The 18,338-nt window shown below is 37.1% G+C and overlaps 1 protein-coding gene and 1 pseudogene across 9 annotated transcripts in view; one reads left to right on the top strand and one right to left on the bottom strand.

Annotated features, from left to right (window-relative positions):
* Nucleotides 1–18,338, top strand: part of PIAS2 (protein inhibitor of activated STAT 2) — a 119,174-nt gene that overhangs the window by 95,971 nt on the left and 4,865 nt on the right. For 6 of the 9 annotated variants that reach the window (XM_047828215.1, XM_047828214.1, XM_047828216.1 and 3 more), the window contains 5 exons: nt 1,702–1,862; nt 3,060–3,193; nt 4,808–4,979; nt 11,335–11,474; nt 16,190–16,227. In XM_047828215.1, coding sequence (XP_047684171.1) covers nt 1,702–1,862; nt 3,060–3,193; nt 4,808–4,979; nt 11,335–11,474; nt 16,190–16,227 — 645 coding nt within the window. The other 3 variants (XM_047828218.1, XR_007145897.1, XR_007145898.1) reach the window with 3 other exon arrangements.
* Nucleotides 9,681–10,054, bottom strand: LOC125149302 (40S ribosomal protein S25-like; annotated as a pseudogene).

Genomic DNA, 18,338 nt, shown 5'->3' with positions numbered 1-18,338 from the left:
TTGGGTTTGTGTTCTAGCTCCAGCCACTGTCTCTCAGTGAGTGTGGTGTCTGTAGTCTCATGTAGCCTCAGCATCATAAGGGTCATAAACTGATAGGTTCTCTGTAAAGGAAATACATAGGCAAGGTTGTTGAAAGACTCTGTCTAATCTGGGTGTGTGTCTTGATGTTGGTGTACCTCTCCCAATTGGAATAAGAATTGAACAGAGTACTGAATTATATACAAGTACATTGGAATATCAGCACATGTGATTATACACAAGTAAAACGTTTTTGAAAATAAAAAACACATTTGCAATTCATATCACATACACGAAGCTGACTTAACGTAAAGCTTCTATAGATAAATAACCAAAGACTAATAGCCAACCAGGAAGGAGAAAAGGTTATGTATAGACTGCTCTTGGAAACACAGATAACTCTTAGAAGTAAAAAAGAACAGGGCACCTGGCTGGGTGAGTAGATTTCAGCTCAGGTCATGATCCCAGGGTCATGGGCTCGAGCTCTGTATCAGGCTCTGCACTGAGCATGGAGCCTGCTTAAGATTCTCTCTCTCTCTTCCTGCCCCACTCCATACTCACTCTTTCACTCTCTAAAAATAAAAAGTAAAAATAAGCTCAGCTTCACTTATAATAAGAGAAATGTAGTTCACAATTATATTGGGGTGGTTTTCACTTATCAGATTGGCAGAGATCAAAGTGAATTTAATAGGACTGTGTTGACAAAGTTGAGGGGAACCAAACTCATTAATGCACGTATATGCATAAATCAATACAGTTTGTTAGTATGACAGAAATCACAAATGCACTTTCCCTTTGACCCAAAAATATCACTTCTGGGAGTTTAGCCTATAGTTATTTATTACAGCATCATTTGTAGTGATAAAATATTAGGAACAATTTAAATGTCCATCACCAGGGGAGGGTACTGGTTAAGTAAATAATGATCATTCATATCACGTACTTCACATCAATTATATCTTCATATCATGGTAGCTTTTTATGTACTGAATATACGTGAAATAATTATTAAGTTGTATTATGTGACAGATGGCACAGAATTGTGTGTATTGCTTGCCACCATTTATGGGAAAATGTATTTTTAAAATACACACTGGGTTATACATAGAATATCTATGAAAGAGCATACAAGAGGTGGGTAATAGAGGTTCCCTCTAAACAGGGTAACAGGTGAGAAGGAGACAGGTTTTTGTTGTATATGTATTTTTTTCTGCCTCTGAACTTACCTGTTAATTATTTTCAAAAACTGAAATGGACTTTTGTTTATTTTTTTAAAATGTTTATTTATTTTGAGAGAGAGGGAGAGAGTGCAAGCAGGGAAGGGGCAGAGAGCAAGGTAGAGAGAGAATCCCAAGCAGGCTCCACACTGTCAGTGAAGAGCCCAATGTGGTACTTGAACTAACAAACTGTGAGATCATGACCTGAGCTGAAATCAAGAGTCGGATGCTTGCTTAACCCACTGAGCCACCCAGGTGCCCCTGAAATATGTCTTTTAAAAGTCATAGGGCAGTGAGTGAACACAAATAATATATGTAGTGATCTTGATTAGAAAGAAATTCTAGTTTGAAAATCTTTTTCATTTTGATCTTGTGAGATCTTTTCAGACTTTTATGACCGACTCTTGCCTTTGAGGCTTTGCTACCCTTTCTGAAAGGTTTCCCCTGTTGTCTTCCCTTTCTGTAGTTAGGGAAAATGAGGCTGACGATCCCATGCCGTGCAGTGACTTGTACACATCTACAGTGTTTTGATGCTGCCCTTTATCTGCAAATGAATGAGAAGAAGCCCACCTGGATTTGTCCTGTGTGCGACAAAAAGGCTGCCTATGAAAGTCTAATTTTAGATGGGTAAGTATATCCCAGCATAAGTGTTAGCTGTGTAAACATGCAGTACAGCCTCATGTAACTTCTAGTCTAGCATCATGTTATCCTTTTTATCATTGGCTTTGTTTTGCTAAATTTCACGAGGGATATTCGTCTGTTGCTTTCTTGTAATGCCTTTGTCTGGTTTTAATACTACAGTAATCCTGGCCCCATACAAATGAGTTGGGAAGTGGTGGTATTTTGTCTCCTCAAATATTTGGTAGAATCCCCCAGTGAAGACGGTTGGGACTGGGGTTTTCTCTGTGGTAAAGTTTTCCACTACAAATTCAGTTTCTTTAATATACGTGGGGTTCCTCAGGTGATCTGTTTCTTTCTGAGTGAGCTTCAGTCTGACCAGAAGGTTGTCAGTTTTACTGAAGGTTGTTAGCCTTTTGTTTTGATTTTCCTCTTTTTCTATTTCATTTGTTTCTGTTCTTTGTTGTTTCCCTTTTTGTGTGTACTTTCATTTTAATTTGCTCTCTAGTTTCCTTTAGGTAGAAGCTGAGGTTTGATTTGAGTCCTTTCCTAATAGAAGAAGATTAATGCTATAACTTTTCCTTCAAGTACTGCTTTAGCTATATTCCACAAATTTTATTAATTTTCATATTCAGTTCAAAATACCTTCTAATTTATGTTTTTATGTTTTCTTTGTCTCATTGGTCATTTTGTTTAGTTTCCAAATATTTGGGCGTTTTCCACAGATTTTTCTGAAGATTTAGATTTCATTATGGTCATAGAACATAATTTGTATGCTGAGTTCTTTTAAATTTATTGAGACTTTTTAATGGCCCTAATGCTCCTTTCCCCACCCCTATGACATTTTTTCTTGATAATAAGCTTATAAATTATTTTTTGTATAATAACCTTTATATTTGCTCATGTCTGTTTTGTATGTTATGCTGGAGGTTGCTCTTTACTATCAGTCCTGGCTAGGAGGCTCCAGGTGTCTATTTAGTCAACTGGTTTCTTAGATGATTCTCAGTAAACCCCTTAAAGATCTAAAACCTAGGAGGGGAAGGGGGGGGTGTGTAACAGCTGTTGTAAAGTGTGAAGTATTGAAAAACCAAAACAAACAAAAAGGTCAAATAGCATCACTTTTGTCTCCAAGGCAGTATGTGTTACTTAGCTCACCTTTGAACAAAGCCATGGATTACATTTATGCACTTCTTAATTGGTTTACAGACTTTTCATGGAAATTCTCAATGACTGTTCTGATGTGGATGAGATCAAATTCCAAGAAGATGGCACTTGGTGTCCAATGAGACCGAAGAAAGAAGCTATGAAAGTGTCCAGCCAGCCGTGTACAAAGATAGAAAGTATGTGCAGGATAGCCACGGAGAGCAAAGCAATGAGACCCCCGCACCGTTGTCTTTATCGTTAACTTTGGCCACTAGACCTGCATTTGGAGCTTTGTTTGTGAACTGTATCTTTTGATCGTCTGTTACATACGTAATTTCCCTCAAGCAGTTTTTACTCTTACCTTAAGAAATTTGGTAAAGTGTATGTCACCTTATAATTAGCTTTTTCGTAGTATATTTGTCATATATAAAGTAAATGAAATAATCACCCCAAGTCATATTAATATAATGTGTTTGTTACAGAGTGAAAAGTTATAAATGACATTTTTATGGATAGCTTTCAGAATTTTTTTGAAACTTTTGGGGGAAACCCCAAGTTTAGGTGTCCTTAGGCCACATAATCCATCAATGGAGGGTAGAGGCAGGTGCTCACAGGTTAGTTGCTAACGAAGTGAACAGACTGTTTCCATTTCTTTGTGGGAAGAAATTTGACCATTGCCTTTACCTAGGATGTATGCTTAACCTTCAACTCCCTATATCTGCCCACACTGAGTGGGGAAACTAAGGGACAGTTAATAATAATTGAACCCATAGGTGAACTGAATGTTTCTTCTTATCTGACCATGTCCATTCACTGCATTTGAGTTTTGTGTTGATTATATTTGACATTCTAACAATATAATGAATAGTGAGTATTCAGAGTAAAAAGTAAAAGATTTATGTCACTATTAGTCATTCTTTTGGGGCACCTGGGTAGGTCAGTTGGTAAAACATGGGACTCTTGATCTTAGAGTCATGAGTTTAAACCCCCATTGGGCATGGAGCCTATTTAAAAAAAAAAAAAAAAAAATTCTCCTTGATTGTTACCAAACCTGTAGGTAGAATGATCGAGGTTTCCCTCATCTTTGAGAAGAATAGTGATTTAGTTGAGTAGTTGCTGCTGCTTTTCCACTATCAGCCAGCCTTAGTTTTCTGTTAAACAGATTATAGGGCATAATGTAATTTCTGTGAAATGGTGAGTTAACATATGGTAGGTATATGTGGGCAGAAAGGAGAACCTAAGTGATCAGTAGATGGTTGATAAGAAGAGCTTCAAATATCTGAAACTTAAATGAGAGGTTTGGAGTTTTTTCAGTTCATCGAGGGAACATTTTTACCCAGTTTTGGCTTACAGAGAGGGGCCTATACATGCTTTGACATGGGTACCGCTTTGCTGTAATGGAAGTGCCTGATTCTGACTCAACACTGCCACACGTCTATGAGAATACACAGCTAGTGAAGCCACATTCTTTTGTCTGTGACTGGAGATTGGACCCCTAACCCCAGGCTGTCTGTAAAATGATTGCTTATCTGGGGAGACAGCTTGAGCAGCAGGATCTGAACAGATTTTTTGGCAGTACTGGGGAGATAGCTAAGAGCATGCTGTCCAAAGGAGGCTTTGACTGTCTGGCAGGGCATAGAGCTCACCTTTTCTCCCAGGTGAGCAGTGATTTTATAGATAGATGTCCAGAGTTAAGGAGTTAGTCTCCATCCATAGAGCAGAGTATGTGGCTTTTTACTGGCTGTATATTCTCCTGGATGTGTATTGCACCTTTGATTTTTTTTTTCTTTTCCTTCTCTTCCCTACATCAGGTTCAAGTGTCCTCAGTAAGCCTTGTTCAGTGACTGTAGCCAATGAGACAAGCAAGAAGAAAGTGGATGTTATTGACTTGACTATAGAAAGCTCTTCTGATGAAGAGGAAGACCCTCCTGCCAAAAGGAAATGCATCTTTATGTCAGAAACACAAAGCAGCCCAACCAAAGGGTTTGTTAATTTATAGTTCACTATTGTTTATTACACTTGGAACTAACTGTTCTTGGTATAGGTTTGTAAATGTCTCTTTGAGAGTTGCATAACCGTAGAAGGCTATTTTAATTTGCCTTTGTTCAGTTGAAATCTTTTCAAGAGAGCACATTGTTTAAAGGAAAGAAAATTTTGATGAAATTATTTACATCTTTGGGAAGTGAGAGTTCAGGTCTTCTCATGTCTGAGTATTTATTTCATATTTGATCCTTTTTGTCATTTTCTTGAACCAATTTGTAAGGAGTATATTTGGCGTCACAGACCAACATGAGGAAGCCTGGTGTAAAATGGAGTGTGGAATTGGGAATCTAACAAGTGTGGATTCCAATTTTGACACCATTGCTTACTCGTTCTGTGATCTTGGATGAAATACTTGTTTGAGCCTCTTTTTTTGTGTTCTGTAAAATGGGGTTAAATGATGCCTACCTCATAAAATTATTTTCAGGTTTCAGTAAGATAAGGAAAGAGTTAAATTGATTGCCTTCCCTTTTCATCCTCTCCAGGGCAAACTAAGGGCAAGTAAATGCATTCTAGCATGCAGTTTTTATGATTCATCTGGTAGAAGCTGTTACTGTCCTGTATAGTGACAGGTCTGAATACTTAGCAATAGGTGCTTCTAAAAAATTTTGGAACCTGCAAGAAAGTAGCAAAGGGTTCCCTTGACATTCCTTGAACATACTGTTTCAGACTTGGGTGTGCCAGTCTTGTCCTTTGGGCCTCTCAGTGCACTTACTTTTTCTAATGGCTTTATTGGGTCGTTACTTATATACCATAAAAATGTTCCGTCTTAACTATTAAGTTGCCCAGTTCATTGATTCTAATAAATTCAGTTGTCCAGTCATCATCATAATTCAGTTGTAGAATATTTCCAACACCTAGTTAACTTCTCTCTTGTTCATTTGCAGTTAATCCCCATTCATACCCCTAAACTAGGCAATTGTTGATCTTCTTTCCATCTGTATGAATTTGCCTGTTCTAGACATTTTATATAAATGGACTTCTACTCTGCATTTTGCTTTAAAAAGTCTGTGAGTTGCAGCTACCCAGCTCGTTCCATGAAATCAACATAATTCCTAGTACCCAAATGAGATTTGTACATTAACAACCGTACAGAATGAAGCTGGCTCATATTAGAAAACTCCATGAGAGTTCTCAGTTCAATCTTAGGAAATCATTTAATTGTATATTCAAACAATATCCATCCTTAGGACAAAGTAGGGTACCTTCAGGAATGCTTTATTATTAGGAAATGCATTGATAAAATGAATCTTGTCATAAGGATGACTGTGAAGTCATCTTAGTGGATTCTGGAAAGGTATTTAGTTAATCAGTAGCCATTCCTGATAGGAACTCTTTGAAATGTTAGAATTCACAATGGTTTGAAAGGTTTACCACTCTGGAGCTGATTGATTCTTAGGCTATGTTAATGAAAGAAGCATAGTGTCCAGGAGATGTACCCATGCTAGTTTTATTCTGTTTATGTCTAAGTGATTTTCACTTAATACCATCTTAGTCCATGTTGATCATCAAGAGATGAGAACAGGCTGGTAAACTGTGCAGATTGTAACGTGATGGATGGATGGGTCTACGGACTGAAGCTGTTAAACCAGGACAAGAGAATATGTGAATGTGCGAATATCTTGTAATTCTTAAAAGGGAATCGTTGATGAAGAGGATTAAGTTTATTCTTTGTTACAATATTTGGGAGATCTAAGTCCAGTGGAGGAAAAGATAACATGGAAAGACTTTCCATAGGAGCTGAACACTAGGAAAGTTGATGTTTTATACTAAAATCACATCTTCTGTGTTGAGGTAGAGTGGATGCCACCTGTCCCAGCGGGTGTCATGGATCCAGACTTATGCTGTGGTTAGGTCACCTCTGTAATCCTTTCCAAGTCTTAATGCTTTTCTGGTTTTGTTCCTGGTCTTCTTTTCCCTATTCTGTCTTGTGGCTCAGCATCCAACATTTTCATGGTTTTCCATTGCTGTAGAAGTTTATCATAGGACTTCTTGGCCAGTGATAGTAAGCAAATGAGAAAGAATAGAGAATAAGAAAGCAGGAAAAACTTGCCTTCAGTTAAATCCCGGAGATCTGAGCAGTTATTTTTTAGGAGGTACTGTTTTAGTAAAAATTACTCTTAAGAACAATTTCACAGTGCATCAAGAAGTAGAATGCATTCCACCTAGACATAACCTGTGTTAACATTTTGACGGGAATCCTTTTAGCCTCTCTCCTTATGTACGTATTGTAGTCCTTAAATGCATCATACAGTACCAATCAGAAGAGACTGACACCTTAACCTAAGACTTAGAGAAACCTCTGATATTTTTGTACATGGAAAGATAATTTTAAATATCGTATCCCTACCACATTCCCTGAGCCAATGAATGATTGCTTTGTCATTAATAAGGTATTCTAAAGACAGCAAATTTTGGTAGCAAAATTGAGTCTTTTTTATGCTTGTATGATAAATTGGGAACATACAGGGAATTTCAGGTTTATGGATAAATATTCAAGTTATTGAACTGTTAACTCATTTTCAGACATCTAAATGTGGGCCAACTATGATGAATTCCGTGATCCAGTGCACATTGTAGAATACTATTTGCTGTCCAGCAATGTTCCAGCAGTATCTTTGTGCTGTGATGTTATAGGTAAAGCTACAAAAATTTCAAGCAGATACATACACGGGCATATGTATACATTAGGCATATGTACCTAATGTATACAGATGCCTGTGTATGTATTTGCCAATTCCATGAGGAGGCAGTAACATGTTGCAAACTTTAAATTTTTCTTATTACTTTATAGCATCACATTTTTATACCCACAGTTCCATCAGATATAGCCATTTACATTTCTCCATGGTCTCTGTTATTCCATTTTTATAAATGCATCTATTTTTTGCATAGACATTAGAATCCTTTACCTTTCTGAATGTTGTCTTTGTGAATATTCTGATTAAAACCATAATCTGCTACCAGTACATAATTTGATAATGGTAACAAATGGCTAATTTACCCATTCTATAAAAATTGAATTTGTGTTAATGGTTACAAAGTTCAGCTAATAGAAATTAGTCTACATTAAATAGTTTTTCAGATGTTTGCTGAGGTTTTAGATGTTGATCTAATAATTTGTACCTTCATTGGATTTTGACATTTTCACATATTGTGACAGTCAGCGTTTTGTATTGGAGAAACAAGGAGTAGTTACTTAATCATTTAAAGTTTCATGTTATGAGGTCAGAACCTATGCAATAATTAGATGTTACTGTGATGATAGTGAGTTGGGACACTGACTTGACTCTGCAAGTGTAAGTAATGGGGCTTGGAGGAAAGGAGTTTTGTTATTGTCGCCTATAAATCTGATTCAAGTTCAGGGTTCAGTTCAGGGTCAAGACAAAAGACACTTTCAGTATGAGATATGAAAGAAAGAGAAGGGGGAGCAGGAGGAAGGTAGGCACAGACATGCGTGTGTGTGGGGGGGGGTGTGGGTGTCTGTCTTCAAAAGCTTATCTCTTACATTTAAAAAATACAATTAAGATATTAATACTATGAGATAGAATAATCAGAGCCACTCTTTTAATCCCTTCCTCAGCATGAGCACGCCAGTCTCTTTCCTTTTTACCCCCTCTGCCCCCTGTTTCAGATACGTATTCCCATGTTGATGGTAGGATCACGTGTAATTTGAAAACGCTTTTGGTGATTACTTGTTGTACTTTTCATCCCTGTAGAGGACCACTGTTTTCAAACCTCTAGGAAAAGATGTGTTTTAATACAACATAACTTATTTGATCTCATCCCCAGTTTGTTCTTTCCCCCTCCAGAGAATCTGCCTTTTCTAGTATTGTTCACCTCCTGCTTGTGATTTTAGGTCTCTAGGTAACAGTGGAGACCAGGAAGCCTTCTGATTCTAAGTTAGGCAGGTTGCTGTTTGGATGATGACTTCCATCTTCACCTACCTCTGGAAAATGTGTTTGAAATGCCAGGCTTCTGTTAATTGTCTCAAGTGTATTGTTCCCGGTGGATCCACTTTTAAGACTTCGGAACTCTGACCTGTGTTATTTATTCATTATTCTGAGAATAACACAGTTGTCAACATAGCCATATATGTACTCTGAAGATGCCTTCCTTTTCCACATTTCCAGTGACATCCATATTTTTGACAGATAGTGTAGAGTAAGAGCTGGACAAGATCCTCATGTCATCATGCAAACTGGTTTTAGAATGACTCCAGTGCCTAAATAGGTTGTGATTATTTAAATGGCTTGAGGTTTAAATTGAGGTCATGAAATATTTTGTCAGTTGTTTAGGGTATGAAAAGTGTCATGAAACCATGTCATCAATTCTTACCGTTCGTATTTAATAATCTGAGCAGTGACAAGAAGAGTTCCAGCCAAAGGAAAGGACGCCTAGAGGTCTTCACGGTCCTCTTGGTCTAGCTTTGTGACCATGGTCCTAAGTTTCTGTTGGCTTCGTTTTTGTAATGGTCCCTCCCAGCTACATAATTCTGTGCCTCTCTCATGAAGCTTATAGTAAGTAGTTCATTGGCAGTGCTTTGGGATGCCAGCATTAATGTCCCTATGTCTCTGCCCCCTCTCCTTTTTTTTTTTAGTTAATAACAAAGTTGTATTTTTCAAAATGTACAGTTGGTGGAACCTATTTATGCCTCTTTACTAGCGGCAAGGCATTTCCACCGTTGGTGTTTCTGGTGTAAATCACTTGAACTCTATGCTTTGAAAACAGTTTAATGAGTCCTTTACTAAGGAGCTCCTGAAGGGGGCTGCCCTGGCCAGGGAATTGCAAATCTTCAGTTTCTTAGAGACAGCCGCTGGGGTTAGAGATGGGAACTTCCTTGCAGAGTTTGTCATATGTGGCCTTGTCAAACAAGACCAGGTTAGTGATCTCAGATCCCAAACTTTGCCTTTGGACTATTTCTTTTCTGGTCTTGCCCCCAGATTGGTTCAGTGGGTCTTTGCCTTTCTTGTCTGATTTGCCTGCCTGTTTTCCTTCTTGTCGTCCTTGGGTGGCATCAGGAAGTTCAGAGAGTAGCTGCTACCACTGCAGCCTCACCAGGATGATGGCCAGAAGGGATGGCCACCATCAGCCATAGGGTCCATCACATTGCTTATACTGTCTTGTAAGGTTTACTGTCTTGTTTAACCTGGGCTAAGAGAAAATGAAAGCTCAATAGGAAGAATGCAAAATCATCTCTTTATTCCTGAGCATTAGAAAAAATATGATTAACTAAACTGCTTCTTGAAGTTATAAAGCTGTAATTGTGTGTGTGTGTGTGTGTGTGTGTGTGTGTGTGTGTGTGTGTGTATAGTGTGTGTGTGTTTATCTATTAATCAGTTAATGTATTTTTAAAGTGTATTTAATTTGTATTCTTAGTAGCATGATTAGTTAATTTCAAAGTCTATAAACCCTCTTAGAGTAGATGATATCATAGTAACTTAACATTTTTATTTCTGGATGTTTTATATTAAGTCTTGAGAAATCATCTTATTCTAATTTCTGATTGCTGCCTGTCGTCAGGTTGGCTGGCGTTAGGATTGGCAATGTTGCCTCAGGTGATTCTCAGATAAGATTGCTAGTAATTAACACAGTTCAAGTTAGAATGGAAGAAATTCTGGTTGAACTGTATATAATAGATAGCTTTACTTATAAAGGTGCCATGATTTAAATCCAATCTTAGGCGGCCTCAGTTTATTTCTGACTTTTTTTTTCTTTTTTTTAACGTTTATTTATTTTGAGAGCAAGAGAGAGTGAGTGAGTGAAAGCAGGGGAGGAGCAGAGAGAGAGGGAGAGACAGAGAATCCTAAGCAGGCTCCACACTGTCAGCGCAGAGCCTGATGTGGGGCATGGTCTCGTGACCTGTGAGATCATGACCTGAGCTTGAAATCAAGAGTCACTTAACCGGCCGAGCCCCCCAGGTGCCCCTCTAAGTTTCTTTCTAGATACAGTTACTAATATCCACATCCATGTTACACATACATTCATAAAAGCATATGTAAAATATATTTCTCTCTGTGGATGAAAGTTTTATGTATTCCTCCAGCACCGTACACTATGTTTTAATGCCAACTTGCTCTTATGTCACAGCTGCTGTTGAGAGCCAGCATACGTTCATGTTAAAATGAAGACTGTTATGAAAGAGGAGAGTAGAGTGGAGTACTGTGTAGTGAGTAGCCGCCATGTAGTTGTGTTGAAACTTAGTGCGCTGACGACTGAGAATGCCCGGTGGTGCAGCCCTTCTCTCCTGTGAACTAACAGCCAGATTGTTTGTAATTTCCCATGCTATTTAAAACAGGGTTCTCATGTATCAGCCATCTTCTGTAAGGGTGCCCAGTGTGACTTCGGTTGACCCGGCTGCTATTCCGCCTTCATTAGCAGACTACTCAGTACCATTCCACCACACGCCAATATCAAGCATGTCATCAGATTTGCCAGGTATGTGAAGAGTTGTTTTCTTTTGTTACCAAGTTTTATTTGTTTTTCCTCTAAATCTGTGGAGCGAACGTAGTGTAACAATTTAAACGGAAATACTGAGGAAATTTGAAGCCTTCATATAAAAGTCGTATCTGTTTTAATATATCACATTCAATTCCTGTCATTTTAACTACAGAGCAATCTGTGGATTACTGATGATAGGAAATCTAGTAGGACAGTAGGAAAGTTTTTTAGGGGTTGCTCTCCCTCATGAGGAATTTGTACTCGGAGACACTGTCTTTGTCATCGAAGCTTCGCAGATTCGGTAGAGTGTTCTCTCATAATCTTCTCGGTAGCCCATCACAGCTTTAGAACGTCCTGGTGTACCACAGGTTTAATATTATCAGTGGCTTTGCCCTGTGAGGCTGTTTTGCTCTGTAAAAATAGGATCTACCAGCTCTTTCCTTAGAGCACTGCTTAATATTTAGGGATATCTTTTGAAAAAGGCAAGGCTGCTCGAATAACCTTAGAACCAAGGCCATGTTATGAAATTTGGAACTCCCCCACAGACCCCCCACTTTTCTTCCCTCCATAGCCATTGTTTTTGTAGGCATTTTTGATCAATCAAATTGGAGCAAGCTGAAGCCAGTGCCTCTTACATTCATGACTTTCCTTCTTTCTGAAGGGCCCTTTTAGTGGAATACCCTTCTCTTTTCCTGTTAATAATCTTCTTTTCTAGATTTGTAAAGTTACTTTTGACCTACAATTTATTTTTCACATCCCTCTATATGAAGCCTTTATTTCAAGCACAGCATATATTTTGTTGGGCAAAATTTGTGTTGTTGAAACAGTTGATAGTTGTGGTACCTGGCCCAGTGTAATCTTGCCACTTGAAATTTATTCAGATTATTTGAGTAAAATTTAATGGAGAAGAATAGACTAATAATAGTATCTATCAAAAAATTTCAAAAAACCTACTTAACTGTCTATGTTTACTCCGTATGTACTTGGGGAATTGGCATTTTAAAACTTGGTTAAGTCCAGCGGGCACCAATTAAAAAATATTTGTTGTATACAAAGCTTGATTCTAAGGTACAGGGGCAGTTTCATGGTCCATAAGACAGATGGAAACTCAGAGATACTTAGTTCGTAACTGCCAAGTTTTCCTTTAACTGTGGCTAGTTTTAAAGGAGGTTGAAGAGTGTGTATCATCTTCATGTGTGTTACAAACAAACATTCCAGAAGGATTCGTTTTCCTAAAGACCTTGAAATCACAAATAATCCTGAAAAAACTTTTTGTTTACAAAAGCGACCCTGGCCATTTAGGAATAGAACAGCCACAGTTTACAGATCATTTGTTTTCAAATTACGTGAGTCTGGATGAATTTTTAATTTTGGAGAATTGACATTATTTCAAAGTTTGGGCATAAGGGGAGACTATAAAAAGTGCAGGCGTAAGAAGCAATAAGTTATGTGAACTGTGTATTTTGTAAAATACGTTCCAAGCTGGTATTAAGGAACTAAGACTGATATGCAGGGCTGATACTTAGCGAGTGTGAACTAGGATGGTGACACTGCTTATTACAACGTTGACCTGCTTTCTTACCGTTTGATAAATTGAACAGAATAGGGTCTGTTGTACTTCAGAAGAATTACCAGTTTGTCATCATCTATGAATTATGCAGTAATTGCTACATCTAAATAGTCTAGTTTTTACTTTGTTTTATTGTTAATGTGCTCTTCTGTAGTTAGTGCTTATTTTAGTTTTATTTTTGTGCATAATTTTTATGTAATTAGTCCTACTGTGCAGAGTTTTCATATTTATAAATTTAATAATTTATAATAAAATATTAAATAGAACAAGAATGGAGAGATGACAAAGTTTTAATACATTTCTTAACATTCCTTTTAAACATCATAAATATGAATCTTCTGAATCTGCAGGAGAACAAAGAAGAAATGATATTAATAATGAACTGCAGCTTGGATCATCTTCTGATACTGTGCAACAATGAATTACAAAATAAAACAAAAAATTTGTATTTATGGAATGGAAAACAGCTTGATTATTTCAAGAAAGAATATGACTGCCTTATTATTGCTAGTGCCATATTGTCAGGTGTGAATGGTGCTCAAAAGTTGTACATTAAAATTGGAAAGTGCTAAACATTTACATACTTAATGTTTTGTTAAAGTTCATGGCTCAAGTAAGGAAAATGTGGTGTTATTAATAAGACATGTAGAGTCAGTTTCACTTAAGGAAGCATTTAAAATCCAGAAACTACAATTTCATCAGTGTTAATAAAACATTTAGAATGTACCATCTGAATTTTTAACACTACCTGCTTTTTAGTTAAAAATAACTGAGCGTTTTCACCCATGAAATATGTAGGTGGGCATAAAAACGTATCAGTACAACATATTGCAATTGAAACTTAACGGTGAAATAAGAAAACAGCATTTTACTAAACGTACAAAAACAAGGCAGCAATGTTTTAGTCAGTATTCATGAAACCTCATCTATTTCGTGTAAGAGTTTTAATAGTATACTTAATATGTAAAATGCAGGACTTTAATAATAGTTTAAAGTTTTTTTGTCAGAAGGAATAACATCTGAAATACCGCATCAAACCTCAGTGTTAGTGTTTGAGAAAAAATGGTTTCAGTGAAAGTATTTCATTACAATGTTGGATTTTGTATAGAGAGCATCTGCGTAATGCTAGGGAGAAAGTCAAGTTTAACCAAACTTAGAAACATTTCTAGGTGTCTTATTACGGCATTTTATAAGTCACCATATTCAGTTATCTTTGGATAAAGTGTCAAAAGATACAGATCAAGTGTCTTAAATCTCTCATCGGTATATATTGACTGGCACACATGAAATGATCATCAAAGACAATTAGAGTACATCTGAAGAGCTGAGAATTGAACTAATGAAAAAGTGAAGCATCTTTGCACCTTGCTGGGCAGCCTCCAGTGCTGGAGCTGCACAAACCATTTGAAGACTATATCAAGCCTGTATATTTATCTCAATTGGTTATGAAGTGGGGAAAATAAGCGTTTTTGAGTGATTTGGCTCCAATACACAATATTGCAAGAGATATTAATACTTCCTTCCTTTAGCTTTATAAAAAAAAAAAAAGAAAGGTTTAAGTTATTCAAATGGACTGAGTGATTGAACAGACATTAAAAGTGATTGAACATATAAAATTAAGTAAGCTACAAAAAGCAGAAGCTCTTTTAAAAAGAAAAATGTTATACCATTTGAAGCAAAACCAAATTAATAAAATTAAGTCAATTAAAAGACATGCCAATAAACTGTCTTTGTGACTTGGTCAATAGTATGAAATGTTGACTATATAAAATTCAAAAGGTACTATAAGGGCTAGACAGATTTTGAGTTACTCTCTTCAGAAGCACAGGATTTGCTGAACAATATTAATGTGAAGAAACTCTTGGCTTATTGAGATGTCATCTAGTGAGTATCAGTTTAATGGGGAAGTCGTTGGAAAAGTTCGTTGTGATCCCCTTTGTCCAGTTTTGGCTCAAATTCCATTGTATCATATAGCTAGTGACAGGCATATGGAGTGAAAAATCGTATTAACAGTTTTTAAAGATGCTTTAGAAACTGATTTCATTGAAATGATTGGTGCTATAGCGTGTATCACTTGATAAGCATTTTTATCATATCCTTAGAGATTATAAGGGAATAAATATACTTTAAAAGAGTTATAAATTATTCATATTGGTTATTTAATATATTAAATATCATTTCCACAGATATTCTCTATTTTGAGTAACAGTCTAATATCAGACTTGTATTCTGTATGATCGTTATATTTGAGGTGACATTGAATGCTAGCATATAAAAATTCATAGAATTGAACAAGAAATTGGCCTGTCTCACTGACCTATACCTAGTATGTGATTTTTTTTTTTTTTAATGTTTTGAAATTTAGGGAGGTTTAGGGGAACTGACTTTGAAGTTTATTGCTAGACTTTTCACATCTGAAAATTTTTACCATTTATTGTTATAATTTTAATACTTTAAAATGGTATTACTGGGCAACCTTTTCCACATTCCTGTTTCTAAAGCTTAATTGGAGAGTCCCAGATCTTTGGTTCAGAAAACTGCATTAGCTTATAACCCAGTAAACCCTAAGATTTGGCTGGTTAGTGAGCAGCAGTTAACCAGGTGCCTGCTTTGTGCAGAGCACTGAACTGTGTACTACTCTTGATGTGGGGACAGAGTGACAGAGAGCAATCCATGAAACGGATCTCTGTTTAAGAAGTGCTACTTTAGTTGAAGCTCAATGTGGTTGGTGTATTTCTAAAAAAATAAATGTGAAGTATCTTTTAAGAGCCTAAGTATGGTTTTTTTTTTTTTTTAAATAGTCCGAATCCAGATCATTCTCTCATCATTTTTATTGCTTCTCATTCTATTAAATGATGAAGGGGAAAAGTTGACTTTGACTAGTCCTCCTCTGGCAGTTTTTGGACTGCTCCCTTTAAGTCTCTGGGTGGTGGTTTTTCCAGTTGTTTTGTGAGGGAATATGTTCATTTTGGGGTTTTATGCATCTGAATCTCACTGATCATGGTATTGAACTTCTCTGTGGCAGAATGGTAAGCACTTACCCCAAATGTTCTATGACTCATGATAAATACAAAATGATTTGGGGAAATAATTCTTGTCTCCAAACTATGAGACAACTATTAACAAAACATTTTTGTTTTAGGTTTGGATTTTCTTTCCCTTATTCCAGTTGATCCCCAGGTATGTATCCTGAATTTAAGCAACTAATTTGTATTTGATTGTTGGTTATGTCATACTAACTAAAAAATGACCAGTTGCATAAAATCAGGACAGTCAACTTGCAGTTACTTAACTTGATGGAAAGGAATTTCTTTGTAAATATTTCACAATTTTATTTGGAGGACTACAGTTGCTGTTTTTAAATTTATGATATTTTGACTTAATACCTGAATTTTTAGTTATATTTTATTTAGTTTTCAGAATCAGTTAGCATTTCTTACAAGCATTTGGGTGATTAAAGTGAGGGGAAGCAGTGCTGATGACTGGAAGTTAAAATTTCAGAGATTATCTGTGAAGCACTCGTTCTATGCATAGAAAATAGCGGAAGCTGGTTCAACAGTCCTGAATCATTAGCTTGATTCTTCCTTGTTTTTAAAGGCCGTCAGATACAGACTTTGGGGATGCCCCAATCCAAAGTTGCTATAAACCGATCATTCCGGTTTTCTCTGTCAGCAATAAGAAACTCGAGGATCCCAGGGACCCAGTAGTAAACGTGGACTGACGGACGTATATATCAGAGGCAGAACGGGGGGGGGGGAGAAGGGAAAGACATGGGGAAAGCAGATGGGGAAAGTGAAGCAGAGAGTGACTTTGAGAGAATTGTTGCAGGTAGGGAGGGCCAGAGGAAGACCCACAGAGCACTGCTTCATAGGCTGCAGAGGCCGCTAACCACAAGTCTTATACCGGCCTCCTGTGTCCGTACTCTGTATCTGATCACGCAAGCAACACTGGAAATTTGGACCCAGGATGACGTGTGCAGAGTGAGGAATTTCTTCTCACTCTGAGTCAACTCTGTTACATTAGTAGATTCTATAGCAAAAGTATCTATATATCTTTCTAGGAAATGCATTCTTCAGGCTTGAAATATTACTGAATCTTAAGAGAACCACCCTTCTAAAAAATGATCTTAGAACCCATAGGATTTTGATTTCATAGTGCTATTTGGCATCCTTAGTGTCAGGCTAACTTATTTGATTAAGCCAGTAGAAGGGTAAGGTTGTGCCTTCCGTTTTCCTTAGAATCCTTAGATTTGTCCTCCTTTACCTCCATAGTACCCCCCTTAGGCCCTGTTACCTTTGTGCAGATACGTGCCAATACACATGGTTAGATACACATGGTTAGAGGTAAAATGGCTGCACCCTGAGTATGACAAGAATTCGTAGAGCCTATTGATAGCAGAACTGTGGTATCTAGCGTTCATCTTATAAATGAAGAGAGTACCTTTTTACTACTAGACAGTCAAAAACTGCCTGAGAGGAAGTAGAAATAAAATGTAAGTTTCTGGGCTTTTTTCCAGATTGTTTAGCGGAAAATCAGAATTGATTCAATTTTAAAGACGTTTAATGCCTTAGAAGTCTACTCTCTTTAGAGCACCCGAAACGCTCTCCCCCCTTAACCAGTATCCCTTTGATCTCTTTGTGTATGACGTTTATTTTATGGATGAACCAAGACCGTTACCCATGCTAAACACTGAACTACTTTTTCTGTCAGGCGGCCTACATTTCGGTCGTTGCTCTTCCACTGATTGGCAGCGTGAGCCTGGGGCTGTCGTTGCCATTTTAAGATTTTTTTGGAAGATCGTGTAGTGAAAAAAACTTCAGTTTTAAGTTACTGTTTGGTAACTTAGTATCTCTAATGAGAGGCTGGAATACTTTATAGAATTGATACCATTGATTGAATATTCTTACTGATCTTTTTTCAAATAGTCAATCTGAACACAAATTTTTAGGACTCCTCCTCTTGTATATAACTGGTCCTCACTTATTTTACTAAAATCAGTCGGTGCTGCTGTTTCTCACATTAAATATTTTCGTGGCGGTATTTAGCTCTTGTCTCTCTACTCCTCTTGGACGATATTATAGTGTTAAAACTTCAGGTTTGAATTTGAGAGTCAGCGATCAAGATGGTAAGGAGACTTGAAATTGGAATTCTTGAAGGGGGGCAGTATCAAGCCCCACAAGGAAGATTATATCTCCTTTCAGATTTATCCCCAAATTTTGTGATTATGTGGGATAATTCTCTGTTCTGAGTATCCTGTGGTAGTTAGCTACTGTATGGTCTCTGTTTTAGAA

The sequence above is a fragment of the Prionailurus viverrinus genome, chromosome D3 (assembly GCF_022837055.1).
Source record: "Prionailurus viverrinus isolate Anna chromosome D3, UM_Priviv_1.0, whole genome shotgun sequence".
Classification (NCBI taxonomy): Eukaryota; Metazoa; Chordata; class Mammalia; order Carnivora; family Felidae; genus Prionailurus; species Prionailurus viverrinus.
Note: the sequence above shows the minus strand (reverse complement) of the source record. Positions and strands in the feature narration are given on the sequence as shown.